This window comes from Rhinoraja longicauda, chromosome 7, assembly GCF_053455715.1.
Source record: "Rhinoraja longicauda isolate Sanriku21f chromosome 7, sRhiLon1.1, whole genome shotgun sequence".
NCBI lineage: Eukaryota > Metazoa > Chordata > Chondrichthyes > Rajiformes > Arhynchobatidae > Rhinoraja > Rhinoraja longicauda.
Window position 1 is genome coordinate 42146239 of NC_135959.1, and position 17330 is coordinate 42163568.

Here is a 17330-nt window from a genome sequence, read left to right on the forward strand (position 1 = left end):
TGAGTGTTGTCAAGCTGGAAAGAGGGGTGCAGAGAAGATTTACAAGGATGTTACAAGGATGGTTCAGAGGTTGAGCAGGCTAGGACTTTATCCCTTGGAGCGCAGGAGGATGAGGGGTGATCCTACGGAGGTGTATTTATTGTATATGGTTCTCAATTCCCCAACTTGCCTAGAGTAGGGGAATTGAGAACCAGAGAACATCGGTTTAAGGTGAGAGGGGAAATATTTAATAGGAACCTGAGGGGCAACTTTTTCACATTCTGGGTGTTGGGAAAATGGAGCGAGTTGCCAGAGGAGGTAGTTGAGGCAGGTAATGTCACAACATTTAAAAGGCACTTGCACTGGTATTGGACAGGAAATGCTTAGAAGGATATGGGCCAAACAAAGGCAACTGGGACTAGTGTAGATAGGACATCCTGGTCACCTGGACAAGTCGGGCCGAACGGCCTGTTTCTGCACACATCTCAAGTATACTTTAGCGATATTGTATTTGATATATGTTCCAGGCACCCACCACCCTTTGTGTAGATACCTTGTCTTCACATCTCCTTTAAACTTTGACCTCCTCACCTTAATACTATGCCCCCTAGTCTAAGGTATCACAAAATGCTGGAGTAACTCAGCGGGTCAGGCAGCATCTCTGGAAAGAAGGAATGGGTGACATTTCGGGTCGAGACCCTTCTTCAGACTAGTCTTCTACATTTCTACCCTGGGCTAAACGTTCTGGCTGTCTACCCTATCTAACATTTTAGTTTAGCTTAGTTAAATTTAGAAATACAGTGTGGAAACAGGCCCTTCGGCCCACAGAGTCCGTGCCATCCATTGGTCACCCGTGCACTAGTTCTATCATACACACTAGGGACAAGTTATGGAAGCCAATTGCCCTACAAATCTGCAAGTCTTTGGAACTTGAGAGGAAACCGGAGCCCAGAGAGGGAAGGCGCCCGGAGAGGGAAGTCGCCCGGAGAGGGAAAGCGGCCGGAGAGGGAAAGCGGCAAGCCCAGCCCCTGCTTGCCTGAGGATCGGAGAACCAGTGAGGAGGGTGGAGGGAGTCGGCAATGCCGATAAACGCTGGACAAAGGGCCGGTAAGAAGAACCAAGGCCATAACTTCCTCACCCTCAAGGTCGGCTGCAAGAGGCTCCCCCGGGGCACGGAGGCTGGTGGCTGGGCGAGGAGAGGGATGATGGTTCACGGGATGATCCGGACAGAGGAGATGGCTGCAACGGGCCTAATGGCCAGCTGTAGCTGGGACTGTAAAAATGGCATCAAAACCTGGCCTCTCTTTTATATAGACTCAGTGGGCTGTTTCTATATATTCAGCATTTAATCGGGGATTGTACTTATGTATGGCAATAATCTTACTGATTATGCAAAAAAAGAATACCTTGGTACACTAAATAAGAAAGAACCATTGAATCAGGAACGGAGTTGTTAGGCTTTAATTTGGGGTTTTTTCCATCCAGACATTCATTCAATGTATTTGGGCAAGTGTTGTGTGAATTGAAGAAGATGGGATTTCTCATTCACTGTAGTCAACTGCGAGGAAGATCTATCTTTTACGGACAAACGCTTTGCATCCGGTTGAGTTGAACTGGACACTTTATCCTCCAAAGAGCCTGTTTTAAAAAGATAACATGATGAATTTTTGGATGGTTTGTAAAAGTCTTTAAAGTTTAGTTTACTTTATTATTATTGTTACATGTACAGTGCAAAAATGTTTTGTTGCGTGCTATCCAGTCAGTGGAAAGACTATACATGATTACAATCTAGCTGTCCACAGTGTACAGATACAGGTTAAAGGGAAAAATATTTAGTAAAGATAAAGTCCAGTAAAGTCTGATTAAAGATAGTCCGAAGGTCTCCAATGAGGTAGATGGGAGGTCAAGACCGCTCTCTAGTTGGTGATTGGACAGTTTAGTTATCTGGTAACAGCTGGGAAGAAACTTGTGGTCTTGAATGGAGCTGTTCCCAAACCAGGCTGTGATGCATTCCATCAAGGAACATAAAAACATGGAACGGTATCAGACCCACAATGTCCGGGCTGAACATGATGCCAAGTTAAATTCATCTCCTCTGCCTGCACGCGATCCATATCCCTCCACTCTCTGCATATCCATGTGCCTATCCAAAAGACACAAAGTGCAGGAGTAACTCAACGGGTCAGGCAGCCTCTCTGAAGAACATGGATCGTTGAAGTTTCGGGTCAGGACCCTTCCTCAGGCTGGTGTGGCTGGTGCTTTAACTTTTTTTGTATCTGTAATATATTTCTGTTTGTGACTAAACAAGATAAATATTATGGCTGACAAAGGGTCCCGAACCAAAATGTCACCTATCCATGTTCTCCAGAGGTGCTGCCTGACCTGCTGAGTTACTCCAGCACATTGTGTCTTATTTTGTAAACCAGCATCTGCAGTTCTTTGTATCTACCTGCCTTCGACCTCCATACCCTGCATATCCATGTGCCTATCCAAATTCCACTATTGTATCGGCCTCCATCACCACCCCTGGCAGCGTGTTCCATGCCCCCATTACCCTCTTCATAAAAAAACTCGCTCCACACATCTCCTTTAAATTATTTTAGGATGGAAAAGCCTAAGTTAAACAGTTCAAAATAAATTAACATTAATTCAAAATATTTACTATTATCCCAAGTTACTATCTGTAGTGGGTGGCGTAGGGGGCAGTTAGAAACAACTCCATGTGGGTTTGTAATGAGACATACATTTAAATGACTGCAGGATGTAGGTATTAATAACAATTGGGTTGCTTCCTGCTTCCTGACTCTATGATTCTATGAAGCACAGAAACGGAAACACAGAAGCACAGAAACAGACCCTTTGGCCTAACTCAACCATGCTGACCATCGATCACCCCTTCACACTTGTTTAATGTTATCCCACTTTCACATCCACTCCTTCTACACTAGGGGCAATTTACAGAAGTCAATTGACCTACAATCCTGCACATCTTGGGGATGTGGAAGGAAACCAGAGCACCCGGAGAAAACACATGTAGTCACAGGAACAACATGAAAACTCTGCACAAACAGCACCCGAGCGAGGTCAGGATCAAACCTGTGTCTGGCACCGTGAGGCTGCAGCTCCACCAGCTGAAGAGTGGCGTTAGTTAATTAAATTGAAATGAACCATGACAATTGGCTCCTTAAAAATGTTCTCTGTTAAAAATAGAATGCTTGTAATTGAATTACCAAAGAAAATATTGTCATATTTGTGTACGATAATGGATGCCATTAATAAAATATATTGGCAAGTCATCAAATACAGAAGGTTATTCTGATAGAATATATCCTTAAATCCTGATCAAAACCTGATCCTGAGGCGGCATGGTGGCACAGCGGTAGAGTTGCTGCCTTCCAGCGCCTGAGACCCGGGTTCCATCCTGACTACGGGTGCTCTGTACGGAGTTTGTATGTTCTCCCCGTGACCGTGTAGGTTTTCCCCGGGTGCTCTGGTTTCCTCCCACATTCCAAAGATGTACAGGTTTGTAGGTTATTTGGCTTTGGTAAAATTGTAAATTGCCCCTGGTGTGTAGGATAGTGTTAGTGTATTGGGTAATCGCTGGTCAGCATGTATTCGGTGGTCTGAAAAGTCTGTTCCTGTGCTGTATCTCTAAAGTCTTAAAGTCTAAAGTCTAAAACCAAATGTTGTCATCCTATAATAAGAGCAAAAACAGATGTATAGATAGATGAATTGTATCTATATAATATTAAATGCAGTGTTCAATAAAACTCCCAGGAGGGTTTTCAATTTGATATTAATGTCATTAATTTCCAACTCTTGTATAATGGTTTGTAATAGTACATATTAAATTTCAACTGCATTTGTCTGGTCAGTTTAATATTTTATTTGGTTCTTTGTGTAGATTCCTATCAGTTTCCACTGTCCCGCTGTTTACTCTGGCTTCAGTTGCAAATTTAAGCGGCTTATGTTAATACCCATATAACACTGTAACAAGCAAAGGGAAAGCAAAGTTCAGACTTTAGACTTTAGAGATATTGCGTGGAAACAGGCCCTTTAGCCCACCCAGTCTGCGCCGATCAGTGATCACTCCGTACACTAGCACTATCCTACACGCTAGGGGCAATGTACAATTTTACGGATGCCAATTAACCTACAAACCTGTATATCTTTGGAGTGTGGGAGGAAACGGAGCACCTGGAGAAAATCCATGCGGTCACAGAGAGAACGTGTAAACTCCATACAGACAGCACTCATAGTCGGGATTGAACCCAGGTCTCTGGCGCTGTGAGGCAGCAACTCTACTGCTGCGCCGCTGTGCTGCCTAGAAGTCAATGCAAGGATCATGAAACATGATTCATATATGAGGCAGACAGCACTAATTTGTATTTAGATGGGCTGCTGGCTGTCCCTTTGTGTGATACTGTGGAATTAGTATGGGGAGAAAGTGCAAGTGAGGGGGAAGAGACAGTCAAATGTGAATGGGCTACCAGTGAACAGTCTACAGTGGAGGCCACAAAGTAATAGGGCAGATCTTCCACAGTCCGGTTTCCCGGGAGACCGCACCTTGAACCAATGCACAGAGTCTTCTGCTTTGAAAAGAAACTTGGACAGGTTGGACTAAGGGTGGCACAGTGGTGCAATGGTAGAGATGCTGCCTTACAGCGCCAGAGACCTGGGTTTGATCTTGACCACGGGTGCTGTCACAAAGTTTAAGACATATTTAGACAGGTCCATGGATAGGATAGGTTTAGAGGAATATGGATTAAACACAGGCAGGTGGGACTAGAGTAGATGGGACATATTGGTCGGCGTGGGCAAGTTGGGCCAAAGGGCCTGTTTCCACACTGCATGACTCTATAACTCTACATACACGAGTCAAGATTGTTTATTGTCATATGTCCCAAACAGAACAATGAATATCTGGGAGAAAGAGCCAGAGAATAGGAAGAACGTGCTTTAAGGGAAGGAGCAAATACCAATGCATAGACAGTAACAGAATCAAATTTTCATACTAATTAAACCAGAGATACACTGAATAAGTACATACCTGCCTGATATGAAGAAACCACAGCAGGGCTCTGTACAGGCCCAGTGGTCATTTGAACTGTAGGCTCACTCATCTTGTCCAACAACTTTTTCACTTTGCATTTCTCATCTTCTGTTACAGGAGATAGATTTAACATTCTTCCATTCAGTTCCTTTGTTTTTGTCGTGCACACGTGGGAGACGTTGGACGGGTCACACAGATACACGCAGGTGAAAACCAAGCCGCGCTCCTGTACATCTCTCAAACTGAAGCACGACCGGACTGCGTTTTGCAAAGAGAACTAACGAGAGAGGGAACATTACCATTAGTGACTCCTAGAACATAGACCATAGAATAGTACAGCACAGGATTGGGCCCTTCACCCCACAATGTCTGTGCTGAACGTGATGACAAGTTAATAATAAGGAACTGCAAATGCTGGTTTATACCAAAGATAGACATAAAATGCTGGAGTAACTCGGCCAAAATGTCACCTATCCATTGTCACCGATCTAAAATGTCACCTATTCATTTTCTCCAGAGATGCTGCCTGACCCATTGAGTTACTCCAGCATTATGTGTCTATCTATGATGGGAAATTAAACTGATCTCATCTGCCTATAATAATAATGCATTTTATTTATATAGCGCTTTTCATATACTCAAAGACGCTTTACAGAGATCCATATCCCTCCATTCCTTGCATATCCATGTGCTTATCTAAAAACCTCAAATGCCACTATCGTATCTGCCTCCACCACCACCTCTGGCAGTGTGTTCCAGATACCCATTACCCTCAGTGTAAAAAAACTTGTCCTGCACGTCTCTAATCATGGCATTATTCTGGTAAACCTCCACTGCACCCATTCCAAAACCTCCACTTCCTTCCTGTAATGGGGTGACCAGAACTGCACGCAATACTCCAAATGCAGCCTGACCAAAGTCCTATAGAGCTGCTATAGACTTATTCATTCTGCAATAAATAAAGATATTAAGAAAGTTTCAAACTACAGAAGATACATGCAGAATTCTGCAAAATATTCCATCCAAATGCGGATGGTACGGTTATGCAGCGGCCTTACAGCGCTAGAAACACAAGTTCAATCCTGACTATGGGGACTGTCTGTACGGAGTTTGTAGGTACTCGCTGTGACCTGAGTGGACTTTCTCCGGGTGCTCAGGTGGACTTTCTCCGGGTCCCACACTCCGAAGACATACAGGTTTGTAAGTTAAGAAGTATAAGAAAATAACTGCAGATGCTGGTACAAATCGATTTATTCACAAAATGCTGGAGTAACTCAGCAGGTCAGGCAGCATCTCGGGAGAGAAGGAATGGGTGACGTTTCGGGTCGAGACGTCACCCATTCCTTCTCTCCCGAGATGCTGCCTGACCTGCTGAGTTACTCCAGCATTTTGTGAATAAACAGGTTTGTAAGTTAATTGGCTTCGGTAAAATTTTTAAATTGTGCGCAATGAACATGGTCCAATAACACTGCTGCGCTGGTCAAGAAGGCACAGCAACGACTGTTCTACCTAAGAACTGAACAACAGCTGCTGATGACATTCTACCGCTGCACCATAGAGAGCATCCTAACACATGGCATCCCTGTGTAGTACCTCAGCTGCACGGAGGCAGAGAGGAAAGCTCTTCAGCGGGTAGTCCATAGAACTCAGAGGACCATCAGAACACAGCTACCAGCCTTGGAGGGCATCTACAACACACGATGTCTCAGAAAAGCCACCAGCATCCACAAAGACTCTTCACACCCCTGCAACAGTCTGTTCGAACTTCTACCATCGGGCAGACGATACAAGGCCTTCTACGCCCGCACCTCCAGACTCAGGAACAGCTTCATCCCCAGGGCCATAGCTGCTATGAACCGGTCCTGCTGAGCCAGATGGTCACATCGCACAGTGATCCGGCACAGATCTACTTGCACTTTATTCTGTTTTAAAACGGTTACAATTTGTTTCACTGGGTTGTTTAAATTAATACTGACTAGCTAATTAAATTATTGCATCGTATGGGAGGCGCATTCCCAATCTCGTTGTACCCCTGTACAATGACAATAAAGATATATTGTATTGTATTGTATTGTATTGTATTGTATTGTATGTGTAGGACAGTGCTAGTGTATATGTGATTGCTGGTATCCACAGACTCAGTGGGCCAAAGGGCCTGTTTCCATGCTGTATCTCTAAAGTCTGAAGTCTACAAATTGAAACAAAATTAACATTTTAAATAACTAAATATCAGTTTTAACTAAACATCTGTGTCAAAAAACAGTGGACCAAACGCAGGCAAGTGGGACCAGCTTAGATGAGGCACCTTAGTTAGCATGGACGAGTTGGGCTGAAGGGCTTGTTTCCATGCTGTATGATTCTATGACTCTATAATAGACGCGTGGACGTCAGAAGCCCACAGGCCCCTGGGTGGGGGCCGACATCGGGAGCTCCGGCAGCGGCAGAGGCAGCGTGTTCGCCCGCCCCGAATCGCGGGGCTTGGGTCGGCCCGCCGCGGACCTTTCACCGTCCGGCGCGGCCTGGAATAGGCCGTGGACCTTTCACCGTCCGGCGCGGCGCTCCAATGTCGGGAGCCCCGACGTGGCAAGTTCAACAGCCTGACCTCGGGAGAAGACGGCAGGGAAGAGAAAATACATTTTGGCCTTCCATCACAGTGAGAAGGGACTGGAGGAGACTCACTGTGATGGATGTTTCTTTTGTTTGGTGTTAGTGTATGATTGTATGTGTTATTGCATTTTTATTGATTATTCTTATTGGTCTTAGTGTTTCAACTGCGGGTAATGCTTCATTTCACTACACATTTATGTGTATGTGACAAATAAACGACTATTGACTAATATGAAAATAGACCCTTCATTCAGCCAGGCTGTCATCAAGCCCCCATTTTTGTGTTATGTCCATTTGTTTGGGACATGGCACTGGGGAGAGGAAGGGGATACGTTTTGCTTAGTTTAGAGATACAACATGGAAACAGGCCCTTCGGCCCACCAAGTCCACACCGACCATTGATCACCTGTTCGCACTTGTTCTATGTTATCCCACTTTCTCATCCACTCCCTGCACATGAGAGGCAATGTACAGAGGATCAATGAACCTACAAATGCACACATCTTTGAGATGTAGGAAGAAACCGGAGCACCATGTACAGAGGACCAATGAACCTACAATTACACACGTCTTTGAGATGTAGGAAGAAACCGGAGCACCATGTACAGAGAGGACCAATGAACCTACAATTACACACGTCTTTGAGATGTAGGAAGAAACTGAAGCACCCAGAGGAGGCCCACGCGGTCGCAGGGAGAACATGCAAACTTCGTACAGACAGCCCCTGAGGTCAGGATGGAACCAAGGCCTCTGGTGCCGTGAGACAGCGGCTCTCCCACTTATGCCATCTGATCTGATCTGGACAGCACACAAAACAAAGCTTTTCACTATACCTCGGTACACGTGACAATAATAAACCTAAACCTGCACAAAATCCAGAACCACAAAGGTTTTTGGTATTTAGGACAGCATGAAAAAGAAATGCCGCCTGACCGTAATCTTCATGCAAGGCAAACTTACCTGGAGGACATATTTCCCACTCACTTCTGATGCTGTGACATTCTTCAGACTATCTTCAATCTCTTGCCTCATTCTGGGATGGTGAGTGTTGACGATGACGGCATAAACTGAGGTGTGAAGCAGGCATGCAGTAAATGGTTACGTGAGAGCATCATGTTCTTAACTGACACCGTGCTGTTGTGCAAAGTCTCTGACAAGTCGAGCAATGAGGGGAGGCACGGTGGCACAGCAGGAGAGTTGTTGCCTTACAGCGCCAGTGTCTCGGGTGCGATCTTGACAACTGGTGCTGTCTGTACGGAGCATGTACATTCTCCCTGTGTCACAGCCTGTCCTGTTCACTCACCTGCCAGCCACGCCCACCACGTTAAGCCAACTCCCCTCACCTGTTCACTCACCTGCTCCAGATCACCAATCAAGCCAACATATAAACCCTTCCTGCACACACACTCTTTGCCAGATTGTTCTCAGCCCTCATGCAAGACTCTCCAGCATCCTGTCTTGGACTGATTTCCCATTGCCGACCCTGCCTGCTCCCGACCTTCATGCCTCGTCATAGCCCTGGTGAACGCCTCAGTCTTCTGTCCCTGACCATGAGCAGGTAGAAATAAAGCTCATTCTAAAACTACTTCCTTGGTTCCGTGTGCTGCATTTGGGTCTACCTGCGGTCCGTTACACCCTGTGACTGCGTGGGTTTTCTCCGGGTGCTCCTGTTTTCACCCACACTCCAAAGATGTACAGGTTTATATGTTAATTGGTTTCTGTAAAAATTGTAAATTGTCCCTGGTGTGTAGGATAGTGCTAGTGTATGGGGATCGCTGGTCGGCACAGACTCGATGGGCCGAAGGGCCTGTTTTTGTGCTGTATCCCTAAACTAAACTAAAAATTCTATTAACTCCACAATGATTGTGATTATGATAAGATGTATTCTTCAGTTCTTTGCATTTGAGGTCAAAATCCATTTCATAAAGAAATAATAATTAAAATTGCTGATAATGTCATAGAGTCATACGGTGTGAAAACTTTGGCCCAACTTGCACATGTTGACCAGTAAGCCTCACCTACGCTAGTCCCACCTCCCCGTGTTCATCTCATATCCCACTAAACTTTTCCTACCCGTGTACCTGTCAAGTTTATTTTAAATGTTGTAGTACCTTCCCCAACTACTTCCTCTGACAGCTTGCTCCATACACCCTCCACTCTCTGTGTGAAAAAGTTCACTCCAAGGAATAAAGTCCTGGTCTGCCTAACCTCTCCCTCATAGCTCAGGCCCTCGAGTCCTGACAACATCCTCATAAATCTGCTTTGCATTGCAGAGGTTAAGAAATAAAAGCAGAAAGCCCAACAGTATTCTTTCTATTATATTAATTGTAGCATAATGACCACAGGCAGGGGGGGGGGACAGCACAATGGCTGCCTCACCAATGGTCTGCCTTTGTCTTTTTTCTTCTTTGTGTTTTTAGTTTATTGTAAGATGTATGTTTTGGTTTATCTTTAGTTTTGTATTATGTGGGGGTGCTGGGACAAACTTTTCTTATCGCTTTCCTTGACGGAGATGCGACTTTTTCCGTGTCGTATCTCCGTCTGCGCTGCGGCCTAACATCGTGGAGTTGGCAGCCTCTTGCTGGGACTTCTAGAGCTCCAAAACCGTGGAGCCTGCGGACATTAACATCAAGGAGCGGGCGATCCCTTTGCCATGGGTCGGCCTTTAGTGCTCCAACCTGCAGGGTCTGCGGACTTTAACATCGTGAAGCTCGTGGTCCCTAGTTAGCGCCTGACTTCGGGAACTCCAAACCACAGGAGTTTCAACTGCCTCGATGCGGGAGCTTAGACTGCCCCAACGTGGGAGCTCGATCGACGGGTGCGGATGGTTCGACCGCGGGAGGAAAAGAGGAAAGAAGATAAGGCTTTACTGCCTTCCATCACAGTGGGGAATGTGGAGGAGCCACTGTGGTGGATGTTAATGTCAAATTTTTATATAGTTGTGTGTTTTGTTGCTTTTTTGGTATGACTATGGCAAAGCAAATTCCTCGTATGTTGCAAAACATATTTGGCTAATAATTTACAATTATGATTATGATATAACAAAGGGGATAATAAAATCGATGTTAAACATAACTCTAATGCAACTTACATTTTGTAGAACCTTCTGTGACCTCAACAGAGGTGAAAAAGACCATCAGTTTACTCAAGATCATTGTCTGAAAATCTTTGTATTCCTTCCGAGAAGTCAGTGTAACCGTACTGGACGAATAAGAAACAGGATTAATCAAAGTACATTTCTCAACATAATGGACCTTGTTTCAGTGACTTTCCAGCCATTGCTTTGATAGTGCAGCCCTCAATGAGTGAAGCCCACATGGACCTTATTGCTAAACCTTCTTCCCCTTTCTCCACTACTGGGACCCCTTTAACAAACTCTCTTTGGCCAAACTTTGTTAACCATCAAGGCCTTTCCCATCATGACTCAGTAGCGACACAATGGCGCAGCAGTAGATTTGCTACCTTAGTGTCAAAAACCTGAGTTTGGGTGTTGCCTATATGGAGTTTGTACATTCTCCTTGTGACCGCATAGGTCTTCTCCAGGTGCTCCGGTTTCCTCCCACATTCCAAAGATACCCAGGTTTGTAGGTTAATTAGCTTCTGTAAATTGTCTCTAGTGTGTAGGATAGTGCAAGTGTAAGGGTGATCATTGGTCAGCATGGACTCGATGGGTCGAAGGGCCTGTTTCCATGCTGTATCTCTATACTAAACAAAACAAAGCTGTTTCACTTTATTTCCGAATTGGCATGAAATTCATTTATGATAAAGCTCATCATAAATGTAATTTCTTGCAAACAATGTTAAAATTTTATTTTGATGTTCCACTGAAGATTCCTCAAAGAGATGTTTAGTTTAGTTTAGTTTAGTTAATTGTCATGGGTACTGTGAAAAGCTTTTTGTTGCATGCTATCCTTTCAAAGAAATGACTATACATGTTTACACTCAATCTGTCCACAGTGTACAGATACAATGTATATTAGTGTGTAGGATAGTGTTAGTGCATGGGGTGATTGCTGGTCAGTGTGGCCTCGATGGGCCGAAGGGTCTGTTTCCATGCTGCATCTCTAAAGTCTAAATACAACCCTACCTCAGCAACTATGATCTGCTATGGACTTTATGTTGGTTGCGCAATGGACTTTGCTTTTGCATTACTATGGTCTGGTTACCTGGTATTACTGATTATTAATTTATTATATTACGAATTGTTGTGTGTTTATTTATGTGTTTTGCATTAATGACCCTCTAAAACAACAGCAGGTAAGGATATCATTGTTCTGTTGCCGGTACATATGACAATTCAATACTCTGGGCCTGATTCCTTCATGACCTCAATGCTCCCTATTGTTGTAATCTTCTTTGCCTGCTCCACATTCCAAGATATCATCCTGTACCATCTCCACTCTTCCAATGGAGGCTGAGGGGTGATCTTACAGAAGTGTTTAAAAACACGAGGAGAATAGATAGGGTGAATGCACAGTCTCTTACCCAGTGTTCGGGAATTAAGAACTACAGGACATAGGTTTAAGATGAGAGGGGAAAGATTTAATAGGAACCCAAGGGGCAACTTTTTCACTGAGGATGGTGGGTATATGGAACGAGTTGCCAGAGGAGGTAGTTGAGGCAGGTACTATAACAAGGAATTTCTTTAGTCAAAGGGTGATTGTAGGAGCCATTTTTGCAAGAACCACACGGTAATAACTACAAGAATTCTACGGTATTGTTTGAAGAAGAAACAGTTGATAAGTACGGAAAGTGAGGAATTACTCTTTGATTTGCTACTTTAATAAAAACCAATTAATTAAGAAAAGACGTGTGCATAAGCTATACCTTCATTTCATCCCCGAGCAGTAATGGCTATCGAAGTTGGACTTTGAGATGGTATAGAAACTGCCATTACAGTGATGAATCTGTGGAATTCATTGCCACAGATGGTCGTGAAGGCCAAGTCATGGGTAGTTTTAAGGCACATATTCACAGATTCTTGATTAGTCAAGAGTGTCTGGGGTTGAGAGGGAAAAATAGATCAGCCATGAGTGAGTGGCAAAGTAGATATGATGGGCCGAATGGCCTTATTCCGTTCCTGTAACTGATAGTCTTTTAACATTTAAAAGAATGATACATGGACTGGAAGGTTTTAGAGGCACATGGGAACGATGCGGGCAGGTGGGACTAGCGTAGATGGGGCATCTTGGTCGGCATGGACAGGTTGGGCCGAAGGGCCTGTTTCCATGCTGCATGACTATAATTCTGGCCTCAGAGTTCCCCAATATTAAAATCGCTTTTTCCCACCTGCTCTGAGATCTCTAAACAGCTTATGATCAAATTTTGTTTGACAAGTTCATATGAAGTGCTCGAGATTTTGCCGATGTTAATGGAGAATTAATATTGTTGTTACAACTTGGATGATGTTAATACCCAGAACATTAGTGTATATTGCAGCCGCTCTACGTTCAATGTTCGATCTTTAGACTTTACTTCAGATTATAGAGATACGGCATGGAAACAGGCCCTTCGGCCCACTGAGTTCACACCGACCAATGATCCCTTTATACTAGCTGTATGTCTTTAGACTGTGGGAGGAAACCGGAGCACCCGGAGTAAACTCATGTGGTCACAGGGAGAACATACAAACTCCGTACAGACAGCACCTGTGGTCAGGATTGAACCCGGGTCTCTGGCACTGTAAGCCAGCAACTCTACCGCTGCGCCACTGTGTCGACCCCAATCAGGCCACCCAATTGTAATGGAGACGCAAGGAATTGCAGATGCTGGAATCCGGAGCAAAACACAATGTGCTGGAAGAACTCTATGGGTCAGGCAGTATCTGTGAAAGGAATGGATAGGCAACGTTTCGTGTCGGATATGAAGAAAGGTCCTGACCCGAAAGGTCACCAGCCTGTAATGATCCCATCTTGGAATGAGAAACCAGTGGATTACAAATTTGAGCAATTGAACAAAACACACTTCTTGGATGATGCCTGGATTAGAGGGTATTAGCTGTGAGGACAGATTGGACAGACGTGGATTGTCTTCTCTGGAATGCTGGAGGTTGTGGGGAGACCTGTTAGAGGTTTATAAAATTCTTTATAAAAATCTCTGAAGAAGCTAGAAGCATTTCTGAAGCTCTGCCAGTGGAAAACCATATTTGCTGACTTAAGTTTAGTTAGAGCATGGAAACTGGCCCTTTGGCCCACTGAGTCCATGCCAACCATCGATCACCCATTCGCATCAGTTCTATGTTATCCCACTTTCTCCTCCACTCCTAACACACCAGGGATAAATTACAGAGGCCAATTAACCTACAAACCCGCACGTCTTGGGATATAGGAGTAAACCGGAGCACCTGGAGAAGGGGTCACAGGGAGAACGTGCAAACTCCACACAGACAGCACCCAAGTTTGGGATCGAACCTGCGTCTCTGGCGCTCTGAGGCAGCAGCTCCACCCGCTGCGCCACTGTGCCATGGATTTGAATGTTATATCTTACACTGAATGCTGTACACTGTAGACTGCTTGATTGTAATCATGTATAGTTTAGTTTAGTTTCATTTAGTTTTGTTTTGTTTTATTTAGTGATACAGCGTGGAAACAATCCCTTCAGCCCACTGAGTCCATGCAGCCCAACAATCCCCTGTACACTAGTTCTATCCTACACACTAGTGACAATTTACAGAAGCCAATTAACCTACAAACCCAAACGTCTTGGGAGTGTGAGAGGAAACCAAAGAACCCGGAGAAAACCCACGTGGTCACAGGGAGAACGTACAAACTCCACCTGAGGTCAGGATCAAACCCAGGTCTCTGGCATAGAGTCTTTCCTTTGCCTGGATAGTACACAAATAAAAGCTTTTCACTGTACCTCGGTACACATGACAATAATAAACTGAAGTAAACTAAACTAAATTAAAATGAAGTAAATTAAACTAAAGTAAAGTAAAGTAAAGTAAACTAAAATGTAACCCAGACTCAGAGGCCCCACCCGTTTTGAGCCCTAATATTGCCAGCCGGGAGGTAGCTGTGTGGAGCAGCTGTGGGAAGCCAGCTGTGGGGAGCAGCTGTGGGAAGCCAGCTGTGGAAAGCCAGCTGTGGGAAGCCAGCTGTGGGAAGCCAGCTGCGGGAAGCCAGCTGCGGGAAGCCAGCTGCGGGAAGCCAGCTGCGGGAAGCCAGCTGCGGGAAGCCAGCTGCGGGAAGCCAGCTGCGGGAAGCCAGCTGCGGGAAGCCAGCTGCGGACTCTCACCTCTGGATACAGTTGACCACATTACACATCCGTCCGTCCACACCCACCGGCCCGTCAGAGATCACGTTGTATCCGGATCCCGCTCCCCCGCGGATTTCGAGTGTCCTCCCCGTCAGGCAGAAGTGGGACTTGTGCAAGCTGAGCAGCAGCTCGATGGGCAGAAGGGCCATCTCGGGGTCAGGGTCAGTGGCAGGGGCTCGAGGGGCCTCTGAACCCGTTGACGAGGATGCGGCTCGATCCACGGACATGGTGATAGAAGAGTGGAGAGCAGAAGGCAGACTACAGAGAGCAGAGAGCAGAGAGCAGAGTACGGAGAGAGGAGAGCAGAGAGCGGGGGGCTCCTACAGTAACATTGCAGCACCAAGCGTTGCAGACAACCGTGTGAAACTCCCAGTGCTCAATGGAACTGAGGCTGTGAATGTGAATGAGTCCACACCTCTCTATGTTAAACATTGACCCACCCTGGAGCAGCCCTTCCCTGTGGAACGAGACCAGGCGGTTTAAAGCCGTGTGTCAGCACGATTTAAAGCCGTGCTGACACACACAGGCTGCTCTGTCACCCATCCCTTCCTCAAGGTGCTAAAATTAACTGCAGGAAGAAACATTAAAATGTTTTTGAGGCCACAGTTGGAATACCATGCCTCAGGTTTATACATCCAACCTCAACAATTGTGAGCAGTTTTTGTTTTAATTGGAGGCCTTTGGACTATCTTTAATTGCACTTTATCTTACACTAAATGTTATTCATGTTATAGACTTTATCATGTATCTGTACACTGTGGACGGCTCAATTCTAATCATGCATTATCTTTCTGCTGACTGGTTAGCACACACCAAAATCACTATCCCTCGGTACACGTGTAAAATAAACTCTAAACTTGTTTTAGAGATACAGCATGGAAACATACCCATTGGCCCACCGCGTCCGTGCCAAACATCGATTACCCACACATTAGTTCTATCCAGAACACAAGCAAATTAACCTACAAAACTGTACGCCATTGGACTGTGGGAGGAAACACCGGAACATCCAGAGAAATACCACACGGTCACAGGGAGAATGTATAAACTCCACACAGACAGCACCCGCAATCAGGATTGAACCCCGGTCCCTAGAGCTGTGAGGCAGCAACTCTGCCACTGCTCCACTGTGCCACCCAGTTGTCCCCATTGCATAGTGGTAGACGTGGTCACTTCTATCGCCGAGCACACAAAAGGTCCCCAGTTCAAAACCGGGCTGGAACAGTTTGGGGCGGCATAATGACACAGCTGGTGGAGCTGCCGCCTCACAACGCCAGAAACCCAGGATCGAACCTGAGCTCAGGTGCTGTCTGTGTGGAGTTTGCACATTCTCCCTGTGAGCTCCAGGTGCACCAGTTTCATCCCACATCCAAAGGTCGTACGGGTTTGTAGGTTAGAATGTTGAACCAAAGAACTGCTGATGCTGTTTTACACAAAAGGAACACGAAGTGCTGGAGTAACTCACGGGTCAGGCAGCATCTGTGGAGAACATGGATAGGTGAAGTTGTGGGTCGGGACACTTCAGATACATTTTGGGAGGGTACCTTTATCCTGATCTGAAACGTCACCTATCCACGTTCTCCAGGGTTGCTGCCTGGCCTCCTGAGTTACTGCAGCAGTTTGTGTTGTGACCCTTCTACAGGTTTGTAGGTTAATCGGCCTTTCTAAATTGCCCCCAGTGTGTAGGGAGTGGCTGTGAAAGTGGGATAACATGGAACTAGTGTGAACGGGTGATAAATGGACGGCGTGGACTCTGCGGGTGGAAGGACCTGTTTCCATGCTGTATATTTCAATCAACAAAGGGTATACCCATGATAGATGAAAGTTTTCCAGATTGATTCCAGAGGGAGAGGGAGGCACTGGGAGATGTTAAACAAAGTGGATTCCAAGCTCTCTGGAATTTGAAAATAATAAAAGGGATCACATCAAAACACAGCCAAAGATTATATTACCATAGTTCAAGACGTTGGTGAGGCCACAGTCAGAATATTATAGAAACAAAGAACTGCCAATTCTGGTTTATACTAAAGGTAGACACAAAGTGCTGGAGTAACTCAGTGGGTTAGGCAGCATCTCTGGAGGAAAAGGTGACGTTTCGGTTGGGGACCCTTGTGTTCAGTTTTAGTTGCCCTGCTACAGGAAGGATGCTATCAAGCTGGAAAGAGTGCAGAGAAGATTTACAAGGATGTTGCCAAAACTCGAGGGCCTGAGTTATAGGGAGTGATCGAGCAGGCTGGGATTTTGAGTGCAGGAAGCCGAGGGGTGATTTTATAGAGGTGCATAAAATCACGAGGTTGTTAGATTGGGTGCATACTCAATACTCAGAGTCTTTTACCCGGGTTGGGGAATCATGAACCAGAGGACATTGGTTTAAGGTGAGAGAGAAAGATTTAATAGGAACCTGAGGGGCAACGTTTTGACACAGAGAGTGGTG

The 17330-nt window shown here is 45.4% G+C and overlaps 1 protein-coding gene across 1 annotated transcript; it reads right to left on the bottom strand.

The window, feature by feature from the left end:
* Positions 1-1431: 1431 nt before the first annotated feature.
* On the bottom strand, positions 1432-15251 carry LOC144595522 (mesenteric estrogen-dependent adipogenesis protein-like). The gene is made up of 5 exons (XM_078403043.1): positions 14876-15251; positions 10731-10840; positions 8600-8706; positions 5030-5309; positions 1432-1617 (listed from the first exon to the last, which is right to left on the bottom strand). The coding sequence occupies exons 1-5, from the start codon at positions 15121-15123 to the stop codon at positions 1469-1471; spliced, it is 894 nt and encodes a 297-aa protein (XP_078259169.1). The 5' UTR covers positions 15124-15251; the 3' UTR covers positions 1432-1468.
* Between the last annotated feature and the right edge of the window lie 2079 nt (positions 15252-17330).

Bases quoted from the DNA above. Each gene is read 5' to 3' on its own strand.
- LOC144595522 (XM_078403043.1), bottom strand. From the start codon at position 15,123: ATGTCCGTGGATCGAGCCGCATCCTCGTCAACGGGTTCAGAGGCCCCT. The intron at 8,707-10,730 runs GTAAGTTGCATT...TTCACACCTCAG, and splicing joins CACAGAAGGTTCTACAAAAT to TTTATGCCGTCATCGTCAAC. The intron at 1,618-5,029 runs GTATGTACTTAT...TTTTTAAAACAG, and splicing joins GGTTTCTTCATATCAGGCAG to GCTCTTTGGAGGATAAAGTG.